The sequence below is a fragment of the Pogoniulus pusillus genome, chromosome 22 (genome assembly GCF_015220805.1).
Source record: "Pogoniulus pusillus isolate bPogPus1 chromosome 22, bPogPus1.pri, whole genome shotgun sequence".
NCBI lineage: Eukaryota > Metazoa > Chordata > Aves > Piciformes > Lybiidae > Pogoniulus > Pogoniulus pusillus.
In genome coordinates, this window is record NC_087285.1 from 16,608,351 (window position 1) to 16,634,980 (window position 26,630).

The following is a 26,630-nucleotide window of genomic DNA, read 5'->3' on the forward strand; positions in this document are numbered from 1 at the left end:
TTCTTTTTTCCCTCTTTTCCTCTTTCTTTTTTTTCCTCTTTCTTTTTTTTCCTCTTTCTTTTTTTTCCTCTTTCTTTTTTTTCCTCTTTCTTTTTTTTCCTCTTTCTTTTTTTTCCTCTTTCTTTTTTTTCTTTCTTTTTTTTTCTCTTTCTTTTTTTTCTCTTTCTTTTTTTTCTCTTTCTTTTTTTTCTCTTTCTTTTTTTTCTCTTTCTTTTTTCCCCTCTTTCTTTTTTCCCCTCTTTCTTTTTTTCCCCTAATTCCTTTTTCTTTCTTTTTTTTTTCTTTCTTTTTCTCCTTTTTTAATCTTTTTTTTTTTTTCCTTTCATTTTTTTTTCTTGGCTTCTTTTTTATATATATGCCTTTAATTCTCTCTCTACGTGTCCCTTACACCCCGCCCCCCGCCCCGCCCCCCCCCCCCCCCCCGGTGCTGAAATGTCTTCAGAATAAGAGATTGTATATTCCTCTCCCCACAAGCCCCAAGTTGCATTTGCTCAGTGATATCCAGACCCATGTCTAATCAGGTCAGCATCTCAGGCAGCAGCAGTGTGCCCTGTGGTTCAGGACAAACCCAAACAGGACACATGCGAACAGAATTGCCTCTGTATGGAGCTAGCTTGGTGAAGCTTGTTAAAGATGGGTCAAACTTTGCTGCTTCCTAGTCTAGGATTTGCCATAATCAAATGGGCTCCAGGCAGCAAGATGGGGGAAACATAGCTGCAGTAATACTTTGATTTTTTCCATCTTCAAGCCCAATCTTATTTCTTCCATCCCTTCATCCTCACCATTGATAAACCCCTGTGGAAGTGTAAAAGAACCCAAATGAACATGCAAAGGCCCAGATGAAATTAATTAGCAGTGGAAAGGAAAATTCCTACAAGGAAGCTCCTGCACCTCTCAAAACCAAAAGATTTTATCAGCTTATCTGTCATGGCCCTGAAGAAACACTTCCTGACTTGAGTCCTGTCACTGAGCCTACAGAAGCACCTCCTCCAAAATTCACCAGGTTTTGCCCGTATTGTCTCCAATTTACAGAGCAAGTAATTAAACATGGCTGAGTAGAGTCTGATTAGCAGGTGTGCACCATTCAGTCCTTGTCTCTCACCTCTGTTTGAGACGCTGCTGTGTGCTGTTAGGTTCATGCAAGTGTCTAGAAGGAAAAAAAAAGAGACAAAAACTACTGATCAGTTACTCAGGGTCTGGAAATTAACACATCAAGGCCACCCAGGGGAAGGAGTGTAAGAGTAAACATTAGCCCCAAGAATAAGAGATGATAAGGGGCCTCAGAGAGGGCTTTTGCCACAAGAATATCATACTTTCAAGAGTTAAATTTTCAGTGGCTGCATGCACTAAAGCCCAGCAAGGATTAAACACACCCCTGCTGCTACACTGTGACAGTGACCCAAATCTAAAGCCCAGAGAAAGACTTGGCTTGACTCAAGCTTTAGGTAAGCCACTGTTGAGGTTTTTTCTGCTTTTCCTAGTTCGAATTATTCACTACCATCTGGGATATTGGCATCAAGCCACTGCCCCGACCTCCAGAGCCTTGTGTAGATCAAAGACTGGATGAGGCACTTAGTGCCATAGTCTAATTGATTGGCTAGGGCTGGGTGCTAGGTTGGACTGGGTGATCTTGGAGGTCTCTTCCAACCTGGTTGATTCTATAAATACACTAGGTGGAGATCACAAATACTTTGGGTTTATCCTCTGGGGCGATGCTGGAGTTGTCCACCTCTATCAGGATGTTCTTGTCATCTCGGGTGACCGGCGCTTGCTGTCCACTCTGAAGGACATGTGGGAGATTCTCTAAACTGATGTCCATATCTTTGAAGGCATGGAGTAAAAATACCCCCAAAATGATGGTGAGGAAGCCAGAAACTGTCCCGATGATGTCAACTACAGTCATGGTGACCCACTCCTTAAAGAGGATGATGGAAGTTGTGATGACAATGGTGGTGAACAGCACATAGTAGATAGGAAACACCAAGGAGGTGTTGAAAATGTCCAGAGACTTATTGAGGTAGTTAATTTGAGTAGTGATGGATGCCACCAGAGTGACCACCAGGATCCATGTCAGAGGGTGCTGCAGAACAGGCCGGCCAGCAAAGAAGCCCTTGATGGCAATGCCCAGGCCCTTGACAGAGGACACGGAGAAGGCACCAATAACGGAGCAGATGGTGAGGTAGATGAGGATGTTGCTTTGGCCGTAGCGGGGTGCGAGGTAGAAGATCAGGAAGAGGCAAAGAGCCAAGAGGATCGCAGCATAAGCAAGGAAACCTGGAGAGAGAAGAGAGGTCAGTCAAAACCGAGCAGTGGGCCTGGGGAGCAGTATGAACTGCCCTGCCCCAGGAGAGAAAAACACAACCTCCTGTGTACCTGGCTCTTTCAGCTTAGACGACATTTCATCCAGAGTGGTGACCTCCTCATCCTCTGGGGCATGTATGACCATCACAGTGCTGCCCACGAGGCTGAGCATGCAGCCCAACTTTCCCAGCAGGTTAAGCCTCTCTCCAAGCAAATATGAAGACAGGATGGCACTGCACAGGACAGAACATCAAATGGTGCTTTAGGGTTCTTTGAAGAAGGAACAGTAGATAAAATAAGGTAAAGAATGCCTTTTTATGATACAAAAACTCAAATCTGGAGTCAATTTGTTGGATTCCAGTGTGCTATACACAATCACATTGCTTCTGCTGACATCTGAACCTGCAGAGATGTGAGTCTGAGCTACAGGTCACAGCTCATGGTATCAGCAAGGTGAAAAATGCTGAATGTGTTAGCACATCCTCAGACATATTTTCAGGATCTACAGGTTCACTCGTGAGCTGTTGAGCATTGTGAAGCCTTTAGTGCCCAAGGAAATTACTTCAGGGACCAGTATAACAGAGGCAAAAAACTCAACCTAACAACAAAAGGATTAAAACCACAGAACTATTCAGCCCCAGAAAAACTCTGGAGGTACTGAGGCTTTACATTTATCTTCCAAATTATCTAGTAGTTGGCCATAAAATTTTGGGACAGGACACCAGAGCAGTCCCAGCTCTCAGGTTGCTTACATATGTCACAAAACCAGTCCTTCTATAAACCCTTCACTACCTGGAGCCACATATTTTGATAAGAAGCTCCTCTTCAAAAATAAAATAGATAAAATAAGGTTTCAGCCCCTTTGGCAACACCCAGAAGTATAAAGGCACGAGATCAGAGCACCCTTAAAGCTTAGAAAATACAAGGCAGACAAAAGTCAAGCTTCAAAACAAGTCTGATACTTTTGACTTTTAGATAGTTGGTACAGTTTCCTATAGGAACAAAACAAACAAAGAAATCAACCTCAGCTGGGCTAAGAGGCTGAAATAAGGGATGAAGTAACACTGACATTTGCCCTGATTTGACCTGAAGCATATGTATGTGGCTGCTATCCACATGCAGAGGGACACACTACTTAATCCAGTGCTTTCCAAAAGATCCCCCCCCCCCACAAAAAAGGACAACTCTTGGAGTGCTTTTTTGCAAACGCTGAGATGCTTTTTTCCCCTGAGGCAGAATAAATCACCCCAGCAGCACTTCAAGACTTTCTGTCTTCCAAAACAAACAGGCAAACACAAAAAGCAAACTGCAAACTACAGACGCATAAATCACCTTATGAGCACGCTCAGAGCCCCCAGAGGCGTGACAATAGTTGCAGGAGCAAAGGCATAGGCGGCAAAGTTGGCAGCTTCCCCTCCACCCACTGAACAAACACAAGAAAAATAAACACCAGTGAGTTAAAGCATACTTTTGGGGTTGTCTCTTGTGGGCTTGCTAACTAGTAAGATGTCAATCAGAGAGTGGGTTTCATTATGGGGATTTCATGCTGCTGCTGCTGCTGCTGAACAAGGCTGGATAGTGGGTGAAAATCTCTCTAATACAAATGAATGCAAGCCAGGAGGCACACCTGGAGCCCTGCACCCACATGGCCAACAGCTGGGGGTATCAAGGCTTGGCCATGTCACAGCAGAGTCTTACAAACTCATTAAGCTAGCCCAGGCAAGCAGCTGCAGTCTATCTGGGTGATTAGTTATAGGAGAGGTTGGGAAGCTGCTCCTCACCTACAAATCGTCTCCTTGGGGCTGTGGAGTTACCTCTTGGTTGAGCTGTCCCTGTTTTCTCGAGCAGTGAGTATTGTACATGTGCTTATGGGCTGTGTCATGGTGGTTGTGGGGCAGGAGCTGCAAGGGTAGAGCACAGTGGGGACACCTTGAGCTGCTGCAGCAGCAGTGGGAGCCAGAAAAGGCTGCTCCTTACACTGCTGCAAGTGCAGTTTGAGAAGACACTGTAATGCTGCAGCGTGGAGAGAAGGCTTGCTCTGGGGCAAAGCATGTTTGTCCTGAGAAAGGAGCTGCTACCAACATCACCTTGTTGCCTCCCTTGTGCTGCAGCAGTAACCTATCCTGAGGCCTCCAGGCATGCATGGGAGACTGTTTGCCCTGTGCCTGGTACCCAGGCAGAGCCAGCCAGCTGCTTACTTAAAACCTGTCTTTTCATGCTTTCGGTTGGGTAAAACTGAGCTAGCAAGTTCTACCAGGCCTGTAGGAGAAGGGTGCTGGAGATCCTGCATGCCTCACTGCTTCCACTCTCCTGAGGAATCTCTGATAAGGGCACAACTTGCTAGAAAAAAAGGCTTAAGACACAAGGTGCTGGACTCATTTCACACCTGATTTACAGGGACAGACTCTGTGAAAGCTGTAAGCCAAGGAAACAGCTTTTACTTACTGGTTAGCAATCCAGCCCACCAGAGCCAGTCTTTTAAGTAGCCATGGCCTCCATCTCCTGGAGAAGCAAAGCACAAGGGTATGCAAGAGTTAACAACTGTGGTCCTCAGAATAAGAGATGAGAAAAGTCTATTTGAAGAATGAAAAATTGCAAAGGGAAGAAGGTGACAAAGAAAATTTCCCAGCAGGACAGAACACACAGGTGTGCCATCCTACATGGAAATGATGTTGGATCAAGGGATTAGCAAAAGCTGGCACTCAGGGCTGGACAACAAATAAAATGGGAGAACCCATGAAGAAATATGATAAAAGCAATTGTTTAATCCCAAGAGGCAATGGGAATGTCAGCTGCTGCCCCAAAGCCGTTGAGATTATCAGTCTGGGGTGCAGCCTGCCATGCTGCAGCATGGAGCCTGGGGCTATCTTTCAGCCCTGAGAGCTGTTGTTATCCTCACTGGTTCATCAGGGTACACCAGCCTTTAAACCCAGCTGAACTCCCACGGACTGCTCAGGTTTCCTCTTGCATGCTCCACTTGCCTGTTCCCTGTGGGGTGCTCGTGGAGCAGAGGGATGGCAGAGGCTGCTTTGTGCAGGATGAGCACCACCTAAAGGCTGCTCCGTGGGACACTGCCACCCTGCATCCTGCCCGTGAGGATCCTGTGCTTCACCTAACATTGAACCAGCTCGCTGTGGAGTCGTCTGCATGGCCACTAAGGTAAGGCAAAGAGCTTTTTTTTGCAAAGCCCAGCTCTAGTGGAGGCTATAGCTGTGAAAGATGAAGTGGGGAAAACTGGTTGGTTGCTCTGTATAGGCACATGGTGCATTGCTTTGTGTTGCTGTGAGGTTGTGCTGAAGGCTTTCTGTATCCTGTCCCAGAAGGTGTCTGCTCCTTTTGTTTCATAGCAGCACATCACAAGGCTGAACTGCCAGAAATCCTAACGTTGATCTGATGTGGAACAGCTATTCTGTTACTGAGCGTTTCTGATGAAAGATGATTCCCAGTGTTGTGACACACAACATGTGCAACACGTGTGTTCAGGCATCGGGATGGGCTGCCCAGCTTGGTGCTTGAGTCACCCACTCTCAGTGTATTTAAAAGTTTGGATGTGGTGCTTGGGATTGTGGTTTAGGGTGAACCTTGTAGAGTAGGGTTATCGGTTGGACTTGGTGATCCTGAGGAGCTTTTCCAACCTGACTGTTTCTGTGATTCTGTGAAATGAGGAAGGATGGATACAGTGTTGGGAACTAACCCAGTTCTGGTCTTATCCCACAAGCTGTTCGACTTAAGGAGCCTGAGCCTGCTGATCCTGTGAATCCTGATTTTATTGGGTCAGAGAGAGCCCATGGTTTTGATACATCTAACCTTATTGGTGCTGCCAGTAACGGCACTGTTTGACCTGCCCTGGAGAAAAGTGATGTGCTCAGATGGCAAGGGTGACACACTGGGACTGGAGATTAAAAGTTGAGATAGAGAGAGGGGGAATGAAAAGGCAGCCAGGAATTTGCTATAATTCAGCCTCTTCTAGTTCCTCAAGTTAACAAATTTTCAAGTTCAAATGTAATGCTTTGGTATTCCTTTAAATTGCTGAGTTGTTTTGGGTTTGGTTTGTTTGTTGTTTTTCTTTGCTCAAGAGCCCTTTTTGTCAGCTGCAGTTTCCTGTCGTTGATCTCTAATTCCTGGTTAAACATCCTGAAAAACTGGGAGGGGTTTGCTCTTGTTCACTTCCTTGACTTGTTATGGGAGGAGTTCGTGGAAGGGAGGAGGAGAGGGACATCTACAACTGAAACGATACTGATATTTCAGTGTGCACATAAGGTGAAAAGCAAACCCATGTGAGTTTAGCAGCTGCTTGCAGTCAGCCTAATGGCAAGGGATGGTAATGGACTCAAGACTGGGTGCCTTTGGTAGCTTTCCTGCTCAACTACTGGCTGGTTCTGGACAGCCACTTCATTTCCTGCCCTCATATGGGGGCACAGTAGAATAGAGACAGTGATACTGACTTCGTAGAATGATGTAAGAATTGTTCCTGGAGCTGGGATGCAGTAGTATTTTAATTGCCACTGTTTTGGTTTATAGTTGTGCAAGTAGGTCAGCTGCCAGGTTGGATTTACACTGTTGCTAGAGCCAGTGTTGGCACTGGCGATAGGATGTGTGCTATTTCACAGTGCAACTTCACTGCAGGCAATGCTCCTCTATCATTTCCCCTCCATATGTATGTGCACATAAACATGGGCCTTGCCCTAAGAGCTCAGTGCTAGAGGAAAGTTACCTACACATGGTTGAGCAACATACCTCAGAAGTGTCCTCTCTGCAAACCACAGGCAGGGTTGACACAGACCTGCATTAATAACTGGCTCCTGCTGATGCCATTAAAGCATATGGGGCCTCATCCTCACCTCAGTGACTTGGTGAGAAAGCTGCCTAGTGCATCAGTAAGAGCAAGACTGAGGTCATGGTGCTGTGCTTTTCTGCTGCAGTCTGTGGCACAGGGATCACCTTTGAAGCAGGGACCTGTTTCAAAGTTTCAGCAGTCTGGTCCCTCACACTTTCCCATGCGAGAGCTGAGATTCAGCATTCATTCTTCTGGTGGATGCACATCTGACCACACACTGCCTCTGACTTGCTATTTGTGGAGCGTGATGGAACTGCTGCTTTCAGCTGAGTTGTTCAATGCAGGGCTCCAGCACATCTTGGCACACGTGGAAATGGTCTGTCTTACACTGCTGATAGAAGTACCCAGAGGTGTTCCCTTGCCACACAAGTGCTGGAGTTTGCATGGTGTGTGTGGTTCTGGGCTTTCCCCCTCCAGCCCCCCACTAGGGACTTACCTGCTCTAGTGCCTCCCTTCTCCACCAGCCGTAGCAGGCCCTTCTTCTTGAGGATGATGCTGCTTCCAATGAGGAAGCTGGAGAAAACAGCCAAGCCCAGGCCAATATAGAATCCATAATTGCTTTCCAGCCGAGTTACCCAGAAGTTATTTGAAGTCCCATTGTCCTGGACCAAGTCAGCTGGGTCAGCATCACCAATCACCTGGCACAAGACCCGGTGGGAAAGGCACGAAAGGGTGACCAGAGACCCTGTAAGACCACCATGGAGATAAAACAGCATGTTACTGACATGACTATTAACAGTGCCTCTGTTGTTCTTTGGACTCCTTTAGATGTCTCTCTTAATAGCTACCCATGCTGACACCCTAACAGCACACACCCACCAGCTCTCAGAAACTCAGGACTCCTCTTTATTCCCATGTGGAAATGGCAGTGTGTTGAGAGCCAGCTCTATGGAGCATAATTCAAGCAGCTCATTCACACTGAGCATGTTTGCCAATCTTACAGGCTGAGCTGGAAGGGAATCACCATCCCTAGAGGTGTTCAAAAATCCTGCAGATTTGGCACTTTGGGACATGGTATAACAGCCATGGTGGTGTTAGTTTGATGGTTGGAATTGATCTTAAGTCCTTTCCAACTGAAACAATTGCATGATTTAATTGAAATAAGAACCACTGTAATCATGTAATCTGAGTTGCCAAATATTTACTCCATTCTCTCCACCAAACTCCACTGTTAGGAGTTTGAATTATGCCTTATCAACGTTCAGCCTTGTTGATTCAAAGGCTTTGGTATTTTCCAGCCAACTAATTCTTGCATCTGCCAGCTTGTCTCTTGTAGGTTCAAACTCTGGGTTTAATGTGAAGTGATGGCTGTACTTTGTAACTACATCCAGCTCTGTGTACTGAGGGGTCCCATGAGGTTGCTTGTAAGAGAACAGGCTGAACCTACACAAAAGTTTCATAGGTGCTTCTGCTGTCTGATGGTTTTATTCTACCTATTGTTCATAAAACATGCTAAGTCCTGCCAGCATAGAAGGACACTTGGTGCCATGGTCTAGCCTTGAGCTCTGTGGTAAAGGGTTGGACTTGACGATCTGTGAGGTCTCTTCCAACCCTGATGATACTGTGAAAAGAAGGCACAGTTTTCTGCTGTATGATGGTTTGGGTGTTCCCCGCCCCCCCACTTTAGAAATCACCCAGACTAGACTCAGTTGGCTCTGCAAATTTGAATGAAGCTATTTATTTACAGCTAGCACAATATACAAGCAGATAGTTACAGTATATACAGTTATATACAGAAATATACAAGGTAAAAGGTAATACAGAAACACAACAGCTCTCCCAGAAACCTGAGTTCCCAGGAGGGGGTCTCAACCACCCCTTCACCTTCCCCCTACCCCTCTCAACCTTACCCCAGTCCCAAGGAAGAATGGAGGTTCAGCCAGGGGGTTAGGAAGCAAAGTGGATTAAAAGGAAACAGAGGGTGAGGTTAGAAAGTAAGATGCAGCTCAGCCAGTTCCCCAGCAGAAGTGCAAGAAGACTCCCTCATCTATGTTTTGCTTTTATTCTTATACATCTCAGCAAGCCTATGAGCAAAGTAGACATCAGCATTGTTTTCCTTCCACAGCCTGTAATCTAGTTCTTCTCACCAAAACGTCCTAGCTTGCTTCAAAGTAGCACATGCTCTAACACATGTGCCTTTAACACAAAAGGCACCAAGTCCCTGTGTCTCCAGCCAGCGTGTGCTGCTGCGTGTGGGTGGCGAAATTGCAGTTTCTTCCTACCCTCATGCTTCTACCACACCCAGCACACCTCCCTGGTGCAATCTTTACTCCAAGTGTGGTGAAGACAGTCTGACTGCAACCGTAAGGGATGGAAACAGCCAGGTGGAGTGTTACAAAAGTCCCTTTGTAGTAAAAGACTTCATTTTTCTGCCTGAAATCAGGTAGAGGAAGTACGGAGCAAGAATTTGTGCCTCGGCAGGCAGGGGTATGCAATGGTGAAACTGGTCAGTATCCGATCTTTGCCTGAACCAAGAGACCACTTTAGAACTTCGGCAGCTGCATCTTGTGCCCCCTGCCTGTGTAGCTGAGGATTTGGATCGAAACTGAGTACAAAACATCCCAACCAAAAAACATCCCAACCACAAGCCAGTGGCTTTCTAGATAAGTTTCCAAAGTTTCTCTACCGGCCAAACATCCCTGATGTGGAAATAATTCCTGGGGAATAGAGTGCATCTCATTGGCTAAATAAAAGTCTCTGCAATGTGCTAGTGGGCACAAGCATAGAGCAGTGGGATTGGGGTGATTACCCACGGGATTAGGTGATTTTTGAAGGACGGAAGGTTCTAGTTTTCCTCCGAGGCTGGCAGAGCCGGCAGTGTGTGGCTTGCGGATAAAGGGAGTTTTCCCATTCCTGTACAGACCTCACAACAAGGAAAAGAAACCTCAGACCTAGAAAACCAGAAGAGACAGGGAACAGCCCCAAAGCAGGGCGCGGGGGATGAGGCCGAAGTGGGGTCCAGTGGGTTTAGCCCTGCTGCAGGGAGCCCGGGGCTGCTGCCTCCCACCTGGGGACCCTCCCGCCGGGCTGAGCCCCGGGGCCGGTCCCGCTCCCCTGGCCGTGCCGGGGTGCACCCACCGTTGCTGCAGCTGCTGTTCGCCTCCAGCGGCTCCATCTCGTTCGTCTTCCGGACGGCTCAAAGCATCCCGGCAGAGATGGAGAACAGAAGCGGCTGCTGGCGCGCCGGGACCGGGCTGCCCGCACACCTGCCCGCCCGGCTCCTCCTCCTCTGGGCTCGACGCACCGGTAGCAGATCCTGTCCAAGCCCTGCACGCTCCCATGAGTTAAACCACCTCCCCCTGCGCCCCAGCCTCGGCTGCACACTCCAGCCCCGGCTGCAAAGCCCCTTTGCTGCCTTGGCCCTTCGTGCTCGGGGTCTGGAGGGGCAGAAGAGGGAGTAGGCTGCGCTGGCAGTACCGGCGCGTTCAGCAGCTGTGGCACAGATCCGGGACGAGGCTTCCCTGGCTCAGCCCAGACAGGGACCTCTCTCTTGAAGTATTGGGGTGGTTTTGTTTGGTTTTAAACTTGGTGCAGGCGCTGTCAGAGCAGGAGGGTGTGCTTCTAGTTAGGTGGAGTGGGAGCTGAGTTGCAGCGGCTGAGCTGCGGGGCGCTGGGTGTATGCTTCGTGGGTTGTGCACCCTGCAAAGCTGTGGACTTTGTATATGCACAGAGTGTGGTGGAATGGAAATAAAAAGTAAACAAGAGAAATGAAATCCTGAATAGTATTTGTGGATCTGAAGCTGTTTCCTCTTGCCGAAGAGGCTGCAATTGCAGTTGTGTAGGAAGGAGGTGTTTCAGAAAGCATCCTAATGGGAAGGAAGCATTTCAGAACGTGTCCTGTTGCTTCAAGCGTGGCTGTTTATTCCCCACTTAGCACTGTGGCTGAGTGCAGCAGGTTGTAGCACTGAAGGGTCAAGGAAACATCTACATGTCTAAGGAAGATGGATATATCCTAATGGAAGTGTGAGGTTCCTGGCATCATGTACTTGCTGAACAAAGGACTGTTCCCTGCTGAAGGTTGCACCAAATGTCCCTAATGATCCTTCCTGACTTTTGAGTTGTAGTGGGAAGGGGCAGGCTCCTGGCAAAGGTGCACTTGGAAAAGAAATGTCAACAGAAAATGAATGTGTAATGCCAAGGGCACGCTGGTGCTGTAATGTGTTGTGCAACACAGGGCTAGAAGTCCAGGACACAATTTGGCCATCAGCAGCTCTGGTTTACAATGCAGCTGCCTCAGTACTGAATCCCAGCCCTGAGAAAGTCAGCTGCAGCCCATGGGTTCCTCCATCACTTAGACTGATTTTATACTCTTTTATCTTGTAACTCTTTGGATGGCAGGCCTCATGATAGCCCATGCTGTGAGCTGCAGCCAAAGCCTCTCTTGCTAATAATAGTGTGTGAACATTTTGGGGTTGTTTCACACCAGTGTGTTCTGCCTTTGTCCTCACCCTCCTGTGCCAGTGTCCTCCCTTCCTGTGTTTGTGCACGGCCAATGCATGTGTGCAGAAACCTACTCCTGATACAAGCCCTTTCATTACAGCAGGAGCCATTAGGCAGATTTTACTGTAGGTCAGCAGAGATAAGTAAAACCAATAGCAAATCCAATCACTTTCTGTCAACAAGCCCATGTTTATAAGTAGAAATGAAATCTGTCATATCACAATATAAAGAGGCAAGGTCAGCAGGCTCTGAATGTCTCTGAAAATGTACTTCCCCCCAAAGAAATCTAACTGCAGAACTTGTCCTGAGACCATTGTCTGCAGCATTGCTAGCACCATGTGGCTGCTTCACTCAACACCTGATCCTATCTCTGTACAGTTGTTTTCTCCAGCAAATGTAATGTTTGAATGCTCTGTGAGTCGTTTGGTTGTAATCAGGTCTGTACATCAGTCATAGCCCTGTGGGTCACTGCCTGGGAGGGGCTGTGCCAGCCAAATCCCATGTCCTCCCCTTTGTTCCAAGAGCCCTTGATGATCAATCCAAAAGAGGTGGCAGCAGATTTTGATGCAGGAAACGAAATGTGGGCTAATTTATCAGGGATCGAGGAGCAACTTCTGATCCTGTTACATATTAGGCAGGCAAAAGATACCCTGAAGAAGACAATCATAGAATGGTTTAGGTTGGAAGGGACCTCAAAGATCATCCAGCTCCAACCCCCTGCCATAGGCAGGGACACCTCCCACTAGAAGAGGTTGCTCAAGGCCTCATCCAACCTGACTTTGAACACCTCCAGGGAGGAGGCAGCCACAACCTCCCTGGGCAACAATGATGAATAGTGGCAGGATTTGGCCCTTACATGGTAAATTTACTCAGTGAGGATGATTAAGTTATTCATGCACAGTGTGAACGTGAGGCTGATTGCAGAAATGGAAGTGATGGTGGTGGAGTGGGTCAGGTGTTTGCAGCTTGCTGGAATTTGGGTCCCCTGTTCCCAGGCTGCTCTGCCTGCTCGTTTTGGTGCTCAGCAGTACTGTGAGGCTCTTCTCTTTGCTGGGCCTTCTCCAACACCCTGAAGTCTTGCTTGTGGCTTGGGGAATACTGATGTTGATTGTGGTTATTGGCAGCTAAACAGTGTCCAAAATGATTTGTAAGCTTTTGTGGGTGAGTGTTGTTGACATCTGCATAGAGAGCAGTTGTGCACAAAGAGGTGTTAGGGAGGGAGCCAATTTTTATGGAAGGGACCTGGGGTTAAAACAATCCTTCTGGTTGTGGTGGCAGCCTCAGAAAGTACTACCATAGAAGAAGGGGTGGTGCCATCAAAAGCAAAAGGGATTTTGGGCCACAGCTTTACCTTCCTCTATCAGTTTGATTTCTGGAAGGAAAGGCTAATGTGACCACATATGCTGGTGTTTACATAGCCTCCTTTATTCTCAAAGATGCTTGACCCACAGGCCACTATTGCCAAATTTGCCAAGGGGTGAGATCTCCAAAGGAAGCTCTCTTCAGCTCTGGGAAGAGGTCACAAAAGGAGAGGACACTGCAATGCGAGCTGTCTCTGTAGACATTGAGGCAGGAGCATGCCTAGTTGTCACCGTCATGGGAGAGGCTTCTCTCAGAATCAGCCATGGGATTCAAGTGTGTCACATATTTCTCTCTGGTGCAGGGGCTGTGGGGGTGTGGTGTGTAACATCACAACCTCATAGGAGTTGCACTGGATGGGTTTAGCAAGGCTGCATATGACAGTACGGGAGGTAAAAGCCAGGTAGGACTGGCATGGAATTGCCTGCTATGCTTAGTCAAGGGCAAGTTGAGACTGATAACAATAAAACAGGGATGGAACCAATGCCTCCTTCATTGCTTCATATCCTCATTTTAATGGGAAGGCTGTAATTAAGGGAATTTAGCTCCAAGCTATGACCTCAAGGGTTGATACTCACATCAGAGGTTTCCTTAAAAATAGCTCATCAGAAATCAGGGAGTCTTCCTTAGCAGCTCATCTTCTAACAATGCTGTTCCTCCTGTCGTACTGGTTTCCAGGCCAAAAAAAAAAATTGACTGGAATCCAGAGGGTAAAGCAAGAGAGCTTTGCATGCAAATAACCTCCTTAGCAACATCAAAAGACTTTCCTTTCCCTTGCTATTCTCCGCTCATCTCTTCTTGTCTGGAAGAAAACTGAGTATCAACTGCCCAACGTCACAAATAAGGGTGGAATTATCCTGCCAGAAGGTGATAGAAACTTTTGTCTTTGGATCTTTGTGAAACAGGCACCTTTGCTGTGGAAACAGACAAAAAAGTTGCAGTGTTCTGCTATGGCTTTGGGTGGTTCGAGGGCTCCAAGGAGACGTTTGCTGCTTCAAAGAAAGGGTAAAACTTTCTTTCTGCTAACGACCTGATTGTGTAGGGGTTAAGGGAATTACCTCATGTTCAGATGATTGCAGCACTGCATGAAAGGATGCTCAAAGCTTGAAAGACTGGACTTTATTGTGCAGACAGCTTTTAAGTGAGCCTGTCTCAAGGTATCCATGTCTGTAGTGGCTCAGGCTGTTTTGTGTTACAGAAGTTTAGACAACAGAGCTCCCAAGCTCATCACACCTATGGTGGGTTCCCACCCTTGCTGCACTGCCCTCCTGGTGGGAGTGCACACGTCTGTGGGCCTGTGCTGAGAAGCAGCTGAGTGATCCAAGGTCGTCAGATCACTAAACACCCCCACGACTTGTTTCTCCCAGGGCTGATAAGTTTGTATCCAGATCAATTCAGTTACCCAGGTCACTGTGGCTCCATAAACCATGAGTTGCCAGAACAGGAGTGGTGAGTTGGTGTTGGTTAGAGGTGGATGTTCAGAGGGCATGAGACGCCCTAAGGCATCAGAGCAGCAGGGGGTGCCAGTGGAGAAACACCTTATCAGCAGATCATTTGTTTGCAGACCTCTTATCTGCCAAGTGTTTACATCAGAACTCTAACTGAAGCGAAACTTCATGTGAAAGGCACTCTTGGCTTGCCGAAGGGTCATTTTGGTGTGATTTTGAGAGACTAAAACAATAGTTAATGAGCTGTTCCTTGCATGGATGAAGTGCCTATAAGCTGAAGATATAAATAGAATGACTTGAGTTGGAAGGGACCTTAAAGATCACCCAATTCCAACCCTCCTTCCATGGGCATGGACACCTCCCAACAGACCAGGTTGCTGAAAGCCTCATCCAGCCTAGTCTTAGAGCACTTCAACAGAAGCATGAGGAAGAAGAAAGATGAGAGCCTCTGTCATTAATGCTGATCCCTTGGGGTTGGTTGTCACGATTCAGTCTTGGCCTCTGATACTCAAAGCAGGTATTGGTGCTTCTGGCTCCAGGTGACAGCATGCAGCCTGTGAGTGCTTGGCACTTCTTAGGGCTGATGTTAGTACTGAGGTGTCCATGAGACAGCAGGTAAAATTAGTTTGAAACAAAGGAAAAAAAGAAAGCACTTTTGATTGGAGGAAAGGTTCAAAACCAAGCAACCTGCCAGTATCAGTGAGTCAGGGAGAATGCTCTACTCCCCTCTGCAGTTCCCTGTTGCAGAAACCATGTTGAAATCAGTAAATATTGGGCAACTTGCAACCACCAGGCAAACAGTCATCCACAGCAGCATGCTGCACGCAAAGCTGTTGGCACTTCCTATGCCCAGGGACTTAAAGCATGTTGGAAAGCTCAACAGACTGAAGTTCACTCCCAGTTTTGTGTGAAGAATCCTTGCATTTTCATTTCTTTTAATCTAAGAAGGAAACCTTGGGAAGAAGCTATGAAAGGGAACATCACAGTTACTTTGTCTAGAGCTGATGAAACTTAGGTGTTCCCACTTCCATAGATTTACACCAGTTGTTTCACCCTAACTCCTCAGATCCCAAAAGGTCTTTTCCTCTTGCTTCCCACTACTCCTCCTACTGTCAGCAACCATGGCTGCTCCTTGGATGCTTTCAACACAAACCTGAGAATGGATTCAAATGAAAATGTAGGGGGAGAAAAAATAGGAGAAAGAGTCTCCTGGAAAAAAAAATGACCCCTGTGGAGTTGACAAGGCTGTGGTAACAAGAGGAAATTAGCTCCTCAGTTTAGCTTTGATTTGAAGAGGGCTTGTCAAATGTGATTAAAAATAACTGGTATTTTCCCTCCTCCAGCCCATTTATGCTAAAATAAGTTTTCAAATGGCAATCTGTTGCAGGAGGATGTTTGCCTCCAAAATCAGGAACTTTTCCCTAGGAAAATTTCATTGATTGCTTTGGTGTTGGCCACAGAACTTCAATTTGTAAACTGCTTTTTTTCCTTTGGTTTTGATAAAAGCTTGAGATTTCTATCAACAAGAGCTGGCATCATTCCTTTTGGCTTCTTCTGCTTGCCAGATGCAATCAGAGACTCTCTCCAAATAATAACTGCAATGACAATGACACCACAAGGTGAAGTCTGCCCATTTAATGAATGAGCCCAAGTTTTATTTCTCTTTATCACAAAAGTCATCCCACATTTGTCGCACACGATGTTGGTTGCTGTGTTATGGGACATTATCACCATGTACCAGATGCTTTACTCTTGCAGAAGTATTTCTAATGGGGATGGAAGCTTCTGTTAGCTAAATTTTTTTACAGGACAACAGCAGAAAAAAAAACCCAACCCAACCCCAACAAACTTAAAATCAAAATGTCATCTTCAGCTGCATAGCAAATATGGATCAAAAAGTGGAACACAGTATCAGATCACGAGCATTAAATATACCTCACCATAAATAAAGTTCATTGTACAAAATAACTCAAGCAGCTTTTCATACAAATATGGTACATCTGACAAGAAGTTTGGAGAATATTTTCTTGGTTGGTTTTTATTTTAGTTTATTTTTTTACACTTTCTTTTGTTCTCAAACACACACAAACCTACTGGACTGGAGGAACGCAGGAGAAAAAGGGCTAACATCTTGTTCAGTACTAATAAGTGCTGTCGGAGTTTCAAAGGAGCACTGCTGAAGTGCTGAGCTTGGACTAGTTTGCTTCCCCTTTCTCTTGTATCATTGGAAGTCAAGTGCAGCAGTGTCCACAAAGGCATGTGTTAGAATCATAGAGCCAGTCAGGGTTGGGAGGGACCACAAAGATCAGCTAGTTCCAGCCCCCCTGCTGTGGGCAGGGACACCTCACACTAGATCAGGCTGGCCAGAGCCTCATCCAGCCTGGCCTTAAACACCTTCAGGGATGGGGCTTTGACAACCTCCCTGGGCAACCCATTCCAGGCTCCCACCACTCTCATGCTGAACAATTTCTTCCTAACATCCAGTCTGAATCTGCCCATTTCTAGCTTTGTTCCATTCCCCTCAGTCTTATCACTATCTGACAGCCTAGAAAGTCCCTCCCCAGCTTTCTTGTAGGTCCCCTCAAGATACTGAAAGGCCACAATAAGGTCACCTTGAAGGCTTGTCCTCTCCAGACTGAACAGCCCTGACTCAGTCTGACCTCATAGCAGAGGTGCTCCAGCCCTCTGATCATCCTCGTGGCCCTTCTCTGGACACCTTCCAGCACATCCATATCCCTCTTGTAATAGTGGCTCCAGACCTGGATGCTGCACTCCAGGTGGGATCTCATCAGTGCAGGAGGATCACTTCTCTTGACCTGCTGGCCGCACTTCTCTCGATGCAGCCCAGGCTTTCTGGGCTGCAAGAGCACACTGATGGCTCAGATTGAGCTTCTCATCCAGTAATCATGTTCTATAATGTCAAAGCCAGAGGGAACATTAAAATAACCTCATCTTGACTTCATCCATGACACAGACCATCCATTCTGCCCTCTGTAATTCCTGTACCGACCCAACTTGTCTTTGAAGTAGTCACTCCAAGTGGTGGCTGGTGCATCCTGGGGAGTTTGCAGACTACTTCAGAGTAAGCAGAAAAATAAGCAAGGGCTTAAAGAATCCAGACAGGGATCCAGATTTCCTTAGGGAAAACTGTCAGGGGTCTGCAGATTGTAAAAGGCTGTAAACCAGAGGATTAAAACATATCTGTAAGGAAGTCACCCAGACTTGGCAGAAAGTCTGCAAGGGTGGAGAATATGCCTGACCCAGCAGCAATCTGTGCTATTTAGTTCTACTATTACAGATCTGCTCCCTCTTCCCATTAACAATTACTACAGTAGAAAAAAAAGAGAGGGAAAAAAAATCCTGCTTTTGTGGACTCATTTAAAGACCTAAGCCTGGACCTTTTTCTCATACAAAGTCAAGGAGGGTTGGAGAACCAAAGCTAAAGACAATTTGTATCCTTTAGATAATAAAAGGACAATGGCATCAAATCTCAGAAATGAAGACCCTAAGATTATTCCTAGCTGCTATCTCATACTACTTGAGCCACAAGGCAAAACATCTGCATACACTCTACAGCCAAAAGCTTTACATTTTGTTCATGCACTTTGGACATTTTGCTCACATTTCAGCCCTTGGAAACAGAAAGGATTGAACTTTTTTTTTTGCCAGCAATTCTGAGGGCAACAAACAAGATTCCATCTACCTATTCTTTCGTGGACATGCAGTTGTATTTTGCAGGATTTCAGAGTGTTATGGCAAAGCTACAGCAAAAGAATGCAGAGTGATATTCATGTTTAGGTAAAAATGTAATCTCATGACTCACTCCACACCTAAACAGATGAAAAGAGGCATTTAAATTCACCTCATTACATCCTGTTTTGTCTGGGCAGCTGAGGCTGGGCCATGTGGTACAGTTCATTCTTTTGTAGCAACTTCTTGCTCATCCTGGTTTCTGAGAAGGCTCCAACATCCTACAACATGTTGGATGCAGTAGGACGTTTAATTTGTGCTGTGCCCAGAGGTGGCTCTGAGAGCCAGACAGGGATTTGTGCCACCTTTTCAGCAACACTTTCATAGCAAAATAACAAGCACTTAATATTTAGGTGAGGGAAAACAGTATCTTGGCTGGATCTATCTTCCTCATATCTTGTTTTACACAAAAAATAAAGTGCTTGAATCTCCTTTTCCTTTTAAAAATATATCTCTGTAGATATCCTCACTCCAGTAGTGTAGAAGTGTTGGAACACGATGGAAAAACAGAACTGACATCCTTAGTGTAAGAGTACATAGGGAACAAGAGCCCTGCAGTGCCATCAAGTCCCAGGTGCTCTTCTGCTGCTCTTTCTCATGCCATAGAGAAAACAACTTGCCTTGCCAGGCTGGGTCCTTCCCTGCCGCTCAAAGATTTCAGCCAGACTTCCTGAGATTTCATTTTACTTTCAGATTACTGTGCTGCACAATCTCCTCCCTGCAGTTTAAATGTCTGTCTTGGCAAGTAAAGGAAAGTCAAGGTGTGAACATGTCCAGCACTTGGCACGTGTGGGGGATTTATTGATTATCAAGGGAGTAGGTGGGGAGCGACCGGGAAATCTTTTGCTAACAGTAGCTTGCTGGCTGTTGTTTTCTAAGACAAAATACTCCATCTGGGGCACCTCTACTAATTTAACAATATGTTCTTTCTGAGAGAAGAAATGCCCAGGCTCTGCCTTTTAAACATCTGTCATAGCATGCAGTTTACAAGCATGATGAAGTGAGTGGAAGGGAAATATATATATCACATCTGTACACTGGAGCAGCAATTATCTGCTGTGACCTGCCTAAAGCTGAGAAATTAGAATATTGCCAGTGGTGAGACTAGCAGAATTTTTTTCTTGGAGCATGAGGCTTGATCTGCTTTAACCTCAAGTACAACCATTTGTGTCACTTGAGGGACACAAGTGAGGGGAAGCAGGGAAGACTAGGTTATGAAATCCTCCTTGAAGTTCTGACTGAAATGATTCTCATTATCCAGGGATCTTAGTCTGCCCCGAGTGGGAAAAGGAAACAGAGGGCAGTGTTCCCTCTGAATGCTGTTGCACCTGGAAAACTGGGTACTTTTAAATGCTTATCCTGTATCTTACCTCTTCTAAACAATATCCGAGTGATGGGAAGTTTCCTAAGCTGTGCTGATAATCACCATTCTCTAAAGAAAGATATCTCATTGCTGTGCCACCAGGAATTTGTCTAGGATGAAGGAAATTAGCACCCCAGAGCACACACAAATTACATATCCAGCTCTTGTCCTTAGCCAATGAGCACATATGTTCCAGGTAACTACCCTTGGTAGTGACTCTGTCAGGACCAGTGATTCTTTCCACTCATATTAATATATTCAAGAGCACATTCACCTGAATGCAGCCTCTTCCATAGTCCATAACAAATCTTGTTCAGTCCGTAGAAGATGTGTCTGCAGGGGAGAACTGTTTGCATTAAAGCGAATGTCCCATAGCAGGGAAAAAGCCAAGTCATTTTGGTTTTCTCCACTTCTCTGAAGTGCTGAGCAGTTGGTGACTGCATCATTACTATTCCAAAATGCATGTGCCAAAGCTCCCCTAAGGAGAAGCTGACAGAAGCTAGAAAGGCCAACGATGTGGCAGAAAGCATGAAGCTAGCTCCAGCCTGGGCACGCAGCCGTCCAAAACCAGCTCCTCTGTGCCCAATGCTTGATCCTCAAGATGCTGGCAGAGGTGTCATTTTGCCTTCATTCCTTCTTTCCCCAGAGCAGTGACTCAGAGGCTTGCCTTCAGCCCCACCCTGCTCCGTGGCTGGTGGCACATGTCACTGGGGGTGTTGATTTGCCCCACTGCCTGTGTGGTGGGAGCGCGTTCCTGACGCTGTGGATGCGTGGAGCTCCTCCACCAGGACCCCCACGCTTGGGGCTGCAATATGGCTTCAGAGTGATGTGTTCAGTTGGATGAATCACAGGGAAAAACCAGACCACCTCATGGAAGAAAAGCACATTTTGCCCACCCACTCCCACCCACCCCCAAGTCTGAAAGCTACAAGTAAAACCAATCACAGGGATGGCACAGAAGAACATGCACTCAAACAGGGCTGGATGGGAGAACTTCTTTGGGTGTAGTAGGCATACCCAGTCTTGCTTTGCTGCCAGGTTTCACACCATCGAGTTTACCCTTCCCAGCTGTTCTGGGTTCAGTCCCTTCTCCCTTCTCAACCCATGCAGGATCAGTGTCCACACTAGCAGGTGGTGGCCAGCGACTGGTGGATTGGGGGCTGGAAGCAGCGCACATGCTCCACTGTGGAACTGTCTGTTTCCACTGACTTCATGTACTTGTTCAGGATGGCAAAAATCTCATTGTTTAGGATCTGATACTTCCTGATCCTGTCAGCCATCTTCTTTAAGGGCTGGAGGGATGATAAGGGAGGGAGGAAAAAAAAAAACAGATTAAGAGAGTCATATCACTTGAGCAAAACTCTGCTGAAGAAAAGCAGCTTTAACATGTGTTGCAGTTCCACTTAGCACCTCTCAGGCACCAGCGACTCATTTCATTATAGGGTTTGATGACTCAAGACAGAGCATTAACAAGGTTAGTGAGAGGTCCTAAGTTAACCATTCTGAAGTCTAGACTCCCAGCTACTTCTTGATAAAGCCACTGAGCTCACAAGATAGTTACTGGAAATATCAGCTTCTCAGATCCAGCTGCCCAACCCCAGGAAGAAGGGAAAAGCTTTGGGAGAGAAAAAGATTTGATGGTCAAGTCAATTAAAACTTTGGCCTCTCTGCTGAGACTGAAGATAGAAATCTCACAGTGAATGAGTTCAGTTTGGATAAGATTAACACCAGGCATGGTTGCCACTTACAAGTGTGGTCAAAGCAAGATAGAAAACAGAAGTGTGCTTGTTCAAGCCCTTTGGGTTCTCATCCGTCAACTTACCACGTTTTTAATGATTTCATCCTTCCCATCCTGCCTCTGCACCTTCAGCAGGTGGTAGCAGAAGTCAAAGAGGTCAAAGCGTCGTTGCTGTCCAAGGAGAACAATGATAGAACAGCCTGCCCAGTTCAGACCATCTCCAAAGCACTGCCTGGAAGGAGGACAAAGTGATGTGGTGGGGAGAGATGACAGGATAAAGTCAGATAAGAGAAGTCCTACCATAGCACCAGGAACATTCCTTCATGAGTTCCTGAGGAAATTAGATTCAGTCCTACTGGTAGAACAGGAGTGTACACCTAGAGAAAGCTGAGATATGCAGCATTACACCAAGGCCAGGCTATGAAGAGTGCACCACAGGGTAAGATGGATGAAGACTTAGCCTCTGACTTGGGTTGTTGACTCATCTCCTTCTGCACGTCACCTTGGGCACGTCCCTTTACTTTGCTCTTTTCACCAGCTGTTCAGACAGAAAGTGCTCTGGGCCATCTCTTTATGCCCATGCACGACCAAACCTCTCCATCAAGGACCCTCGTTCCCCCTCTGCTCTAGAACGGCTGAGGCCATTGCAGCATGCCACGAGCTCGAGAGAAGCAGCAATGACAGCGGCGGGCGAGGGACACTCACTCTGCAGTGAACTCGTTGGTGCCCACGGGGATGCAGTACACGAACTGCATGGCGCTCCAGAGCCGGTGGAACTCCACGCACTCGTCCACGTGCATCACCCCGTTTGTCGGGGGCGGCCCGCGCCAGATGGGGTCCTGCAGGTAGCTCCTAATCCGCGTCAGGATCACCTCGAACATGGACAGCCCGCAGCACAGGCGCTCCTTGGTCAGCAAGTCCCCCTCCCGGGCGATGGCTATTTGCTGAGGAGGGGGAGGACAATCAGAGAGACAGAAGTGAAGTGGCAATACAGAAATACAGACGGGTCCTCTGGCTGGATTTTATGCTTCCCAGTCTCCCTGGCTCTTTCAAAGTTCACACACATCCCCTGCGAGGTCCAACCTTACCTCTGCTGGCTGCTCCCATGGCACTCCCCACCAGAGAATACTCATCCCTCAGAGGGAAGAAGGCTTAATGTTGTGCTCAAGTGTATGACACCAAGCTAAGAAACTTCTGAAGCAACTATATACTCCAGAAACCAAGAGCTGAAGGCAAAGCTCTGGTCAGAAATACTGGTCCTTAATTCTGCTAGCACACTGCCCCATTGGTGCTACTCAGCGTGGATGGGTTTCATTTCATCATTTCTGCAGGCTATGAGAACAAGACAGGAGTCAACAGGGACATTTTACTTCCCAGGACATTGCCATCATCTCTTTAAAGCAAAGGTAGTCTACAGCTTTCTTGATTGCTTTTGTAGTTAGTATTAAAAAGCTCTGAGGAAGATGAGAAGCCACCAGAACCTTAATACTGGAAAACCTGTGGTTTAGGAGAAAGCAAAATATTTCCTTTTTCTTTTTCCAGATAGTGGAAGTTTTAAGTGTGGAGAATTTTTGTGGCATCCTCTCTGAGATTTACACACATGAATCTGGAGTGGCTGCCTTGGATGGAGCTTTTACACCAGAGAAAACTTAAGAGAATTGACTTTGTTTCAGCCCCATGGCTCCCCCAGAGGGAAAAAATAAATAAGGAAAAGGACATTTTAAGTAAGCACTCAGGACTTCCCCTTGGCATGGGGCACTGACTGCATGTAGCCCACCCAGTGGGGCTGGGGTGTGAGCATGGAGGTTGCTGGCTGCCCTGACATCCTCTTAGCTGCCCCACTTCTCATCATTTCCAGCAGCACTGCTGACTTCTCTGGCAGTGCTGCCAAAAATAACACAAGAAACGGGAGCTGACTGCTATCAGAGCCGTGCCCATGGCTGTGGGAGGCTCTGGCTCTGCTCTCATCTCAGCACTGGCCTCATAAACAGAGCCTTCACCCCTTTCACTACTGTAGCAGAGGCAAGCTTGACATTTACCAAGCCTCTGCCTATCCCAGGGGACTTCCTGGAGCTTCAAGTAGGTTTCAAGCATTTGCTCCATTTCCTGCTGTCCCTGTAATGCCTATAAGCATCACGATTAGTCATGATGAGGGCTCAGAGCATCTGCTACAATGGGCACACAGGTGTCCTGGCTGGATGTTAGAGCATGAATTATGCTCAATGTACTTGGGTCATCTTTATTCCACCGTGAAAAACTATGAACATGCCTGCACATCCCCTTTCCTGCCTGCTGGCTTAGGCTGTCAGTAACCTAAAGCAGTCTTAGTTTGGTGGCTATTGAAATTGCATTACAATTCCTGCTTCTGCCACAATTTCCAGGATGTTCCATGAAACCTTGGATGGGTTAATGTTCAGCTAATAGCAAATATCAAGAGAAAGCTGGATTGCAGTGCAGTGGCCAGAGCAGGATTGGGATCCTTAGATCTGCTAAGCACAAGAATCATAGCAGTGGTTTCGTGGCACCCACTTGCACGTGTTTGCTCAGCAAATATTTATTTGATCCAGCCTGTAGCTATAGCTGAATGCTGTACTCTTTCTCTCTTCTCATCTGCTCCAAGCTCTTGTGGGTGCAGATTAGCATCTGAAAACAGTAAACTATGATGTTAAAATGGGGACACAGTAGAAGTAAAGCCATTTTGAATGTAAACGAGTTGCTAGCATTATTGTTTGCTAAGATCTAGATCTAGTAATAGAACAGCTACTTTTCTACTCGCCCAACGCTCTCAGTATGCAGTTTCTGAAGCAATCTTAATCCAGACAGGGAAGTATCTGGCTTTCAAAGGATGTAGTGCATTCACAGGCAGACCTTGGCTCAAAATTCATCATCATAAGACCAGTCTTTGATACAGGACTACTGTTGTTGGGTAGATGCCTATCATGGTCAAGGCAGCTGGAAAACTGTTAGTCTTGTATCCAGATCTGCCTCACAGTCTGGAGTCCTAAGATCAGGAGAAGAGTGTTCTTGAGCTAAGCTGTCAAAGGATGCCACTGTTCTGGCTCAGCTGTTCCCTCTGTTGTCCAAAGGGAAGGATCCTATTACTTTCAGTGAAAAAAAAGCAGACTTACCAAGCACTTTTGAAAATCCTTATAAATAACCCTAGGTTTGGCATTAAAAGGGAGAGGTTTCTTTTTATGACTGTGAATCACCTCTTAAAGAGCTGGTTCTGCATTCCTAGTGCAAACCAACTATATACACCAATCACCAACAATTTCCCTGCCATTGCACGGATCCAGGTGTGCCATACCTCTTTTACAGCTGGTTAACTAGCAAGCTTCCAAGGAGCATACCCCAAACCTGCAAAGACTGACAGATCCTCACCAACTACAGCAGCCTCTGGCTCAGCCCCTTCACAGCATGTAATCACACAAAATGCATAGGGCCACATTTTAGGAGAGGCATTAGCAGGCAACTTCTGCTCAGATTCTGGACAGTTGTTAAAAGGCACTTATGTGTTCTGCAGGAAAAAAAATCCTTATGGCCTGTGTCCAAAACTGCATTTCCAAATGCATGTCCAAAAAACTGCATCAGGAGCAAGCTTAGAAGCTATGGAAGCACCTATAGAAAGCAACTCTTGTGCTCATTGACACCTGAGCTCCCAAAAAGATCTGATACTCAACTGTACCTGTGTGATGAGTATGGGAAAAGGTCACAGGAAAAATAACTATTGGCAGGACATGAAATACCTTTTGTTTTCATCATCACCATAAACCATGGCAGGGATAAGCAACAAGTGGACTCTTAATAGCAGATTTCAATGATGATTTTGCATGGAAAGAAGGAGAGAAAGAGACCAACACAAAGACACAAAAACACAGAGGTGAATTCTTTTTCTCGAGTGTCTCCTTTAAAAAGCAGTCAAGGGGAAATGAGAGAACTGTCTACACGGTAAGACAAAGCCCTCAGTTAACTCAGCCAATTTGTTTCATAGGATTTCAAATGAAGCAAAGGTCAAAATGTCCTTGATCCATCAGAAAAACAATAACCCTCCCCCAGAACTTTTTACATGCCATAGATCTGTCACCTCAGACAACTGAGTGTCCATTCCATTCCCTCAGCAGGACATTACAGAAAAAGGGTGTGCATTCCTTTAATGCTTTGAATGATTTTTATCCCCATCAACCTCACTAAGCAGGTAGTGGAAGTTTGGCTACTGATAGCAATGGAGATCGTATTTTGCCCCTTACACTGATCAGTCTATGGAGATGATTTTAGTGGTAGTCAATTTCTGCAGAAGAAATCTTTTCCAAGCTGATACCCATCTCAAGAAGATACTTAAATGGAGCTGCAATTTTAAGCATGTGCTGAAGCTCTAAGCATGTGCTAGGAGGAAAACCATTCTCAGATGTATTCCTTGACAGGGATGAGCTTAAAAATGGACCACAGTGCAGCCCTAAATTGGGATCCCTGCAAGTGATGGCAACTAATTAAGTCAGGCACAGCCCTTCAAAGCTTCCCCTCAAGCCACCTCAGCCACTCTCCAATTTCTTAAAAATGGGGAAGAGTCATTTAGAGTTGTTATTCTGAGCTGGCTTCTAGCACACTTGCCTTGCCTTTCAGCTCCCTGCCAGCCCTCTGGACCAGAGGCAGCACCACACCACCTCTGGACCCGCTCTCAAATTTCCCTTGCGAGCCATCTGCTAGGGCAAGGATTCTGATTTCCTTGTCTGACTGATGGGTGGGGAAAAAAAAAACAACAAAAAGAAAAAAAAAGATCACTTTCCCAAGGCCAACCAGGCCACCTGGGGACTGCTATGAGGTTCCAACAGCCATCCCTTTCAATGCAATCCTTACCTGCGGAGTGCCCAGCCTCTCTATTAAGGGAACCAGGTGAAGTGGGGCATACTTGGCTTCGAGACGCTTCATGCGCACCTCCAAGCGTTCTCCTTCTGTCAAGCGAGCAGCAAACAGTGAAATGAGAGGAGGAAGTGGAGACCCGCAAGTTCCGCCGAGTTTGCTCAGAGCTGCCCCCCAGCAACCGTCCAACCAGACTGGATCAGTGAGCCAAACCGACGGCAAATGAGGGAACCGGTGATGCGGAGAAGGGAGCGATGTGCGATTGCAGTACCAGCAGCAGCTTAATCACACATGTCCAAAAGCATGTTCCTGTTACTGATTGCTCCTGTTGAGATGGACATTTCATGCTGTCATTCTCCAAAGAGGCTGTGAAATGCCTGCAAAACCTTCAGGGGACCCCCAAACTGACTAAGGTTTCGGTCTGTGACTACGCTACAGAAAAATGCACCCCTGGCATTTTGTTTCCACCTGAATTTTGGCTGTATCCACTGATCTGTTTTGAAGAGGAAGCAGGGTCAGAACTAATCCTCAACAGAA

The 26,630-nt window shown here is 46.5% G+C and overlaps 2 protein-coding genes and 1 long non-coding RNA gene across 6 annotated transcripts in view; 1 reads left to right on the plus strand and 2 right to left on the minus strand.

Moving 5' to 3' along the window:
- Window positions 1-1,669: 1,669 nt before the first annotated feature.
- Window positions 1,670-10,261, minus strand: NIPAL4 (NIPA like domain containing 4). The gene is made up of 6 exons (XM_064161975.1): window positions 10,217-10,261; window positions 7,575-7,823; window positions 4,747-4,803; window positions 3,634-3,724; window positions 2,374-2,534; window positions 1,670-2,274 (listed from the first exon to the last, which is right to left on the minus strand). Exons 1-6 carry the CDS (start codon window positions 10,251-10,253, stop codon window positions 1,670-1,672), a joined length of 1,200 nt encoding a protein of 399 aa, XP_064018045.1. The 5' UTR covers window positions 10,254-10,261.
- Window positions 4,068-8,537, plus strand: LOC135185324 (uncharacterized). The gene is made up of 3 exons (XR_010306445.1): window positions 4,068-4,148; window positions 5,212-5,460; window positions 7,705-8,537. It is a non-coding gene; the product is annotated as an uncharacterized LOC135185324 (long non-coding RNA).
- A 5,744-nt stretch (window positions 10,262-16,005) lies between the features above and the next one.
- CYFIP2 (cytoplasmic FMR1 interacting protein 2) overlaps window positions 16,006-26,630 on the minus strand; it is a 58,618-nt gene continuing 47,993 nt past the window's right edge. For all 4 annotated transcript variants that reach the window (XM_064161968.1, XM_064161967.1, XM_064161969.1 and 1 more), the window contains 4 exons: window positions 26,091-26,185; window positions 21,942-22,180; window positions 21,321-21,468; window positions 16,006-20,790 (listed from right to left, as the gene is read on the minus strand). In XM_064161968.1, the coding sequence (XP_064018038.1) occupies window positions 20,623-20,790; window positions 21,321-21,468; window positions 21,942-22,180; window positions 26,091-26,185 (650 nt within the window). In that variant the 3' untranslated portion in view covers window positions 16,006-20,622. The remainder of the gene's footprint in view (window positions 20,791-21,320; window positions 21,469-21,941; window positions 22,181-26,090; window positions 26,186-26,630) is intronic.

What these genes read in the sequence shown, in the direction of transcription:
- NIPAL4 (XM_064161975.1), bottom strand. Translation starts at nt 10,253, where the DNA reads ATGGAGCCGCTGGAGGCGAACAGCAGCTGCAGCAACG. An exon ending in GAACAGCAGCTGCAGCAACG is followed by an intron (nt 7,824 to 10,216) that starts GTGGGTGCACCC and finishes GTGGTCTTACAG; the next exon opens with GGTCTCTGGTCACCCTTTCG. An exon ending in GAAGGGAGGCACTAGAGCAG is followed by an intron (nt 4,804 to 7,574) that starts GTAAGTCCCTAG and finishes TTGCTTCTCCAG; the next exon opens with GAGATGGAGGCCATGGCTAC.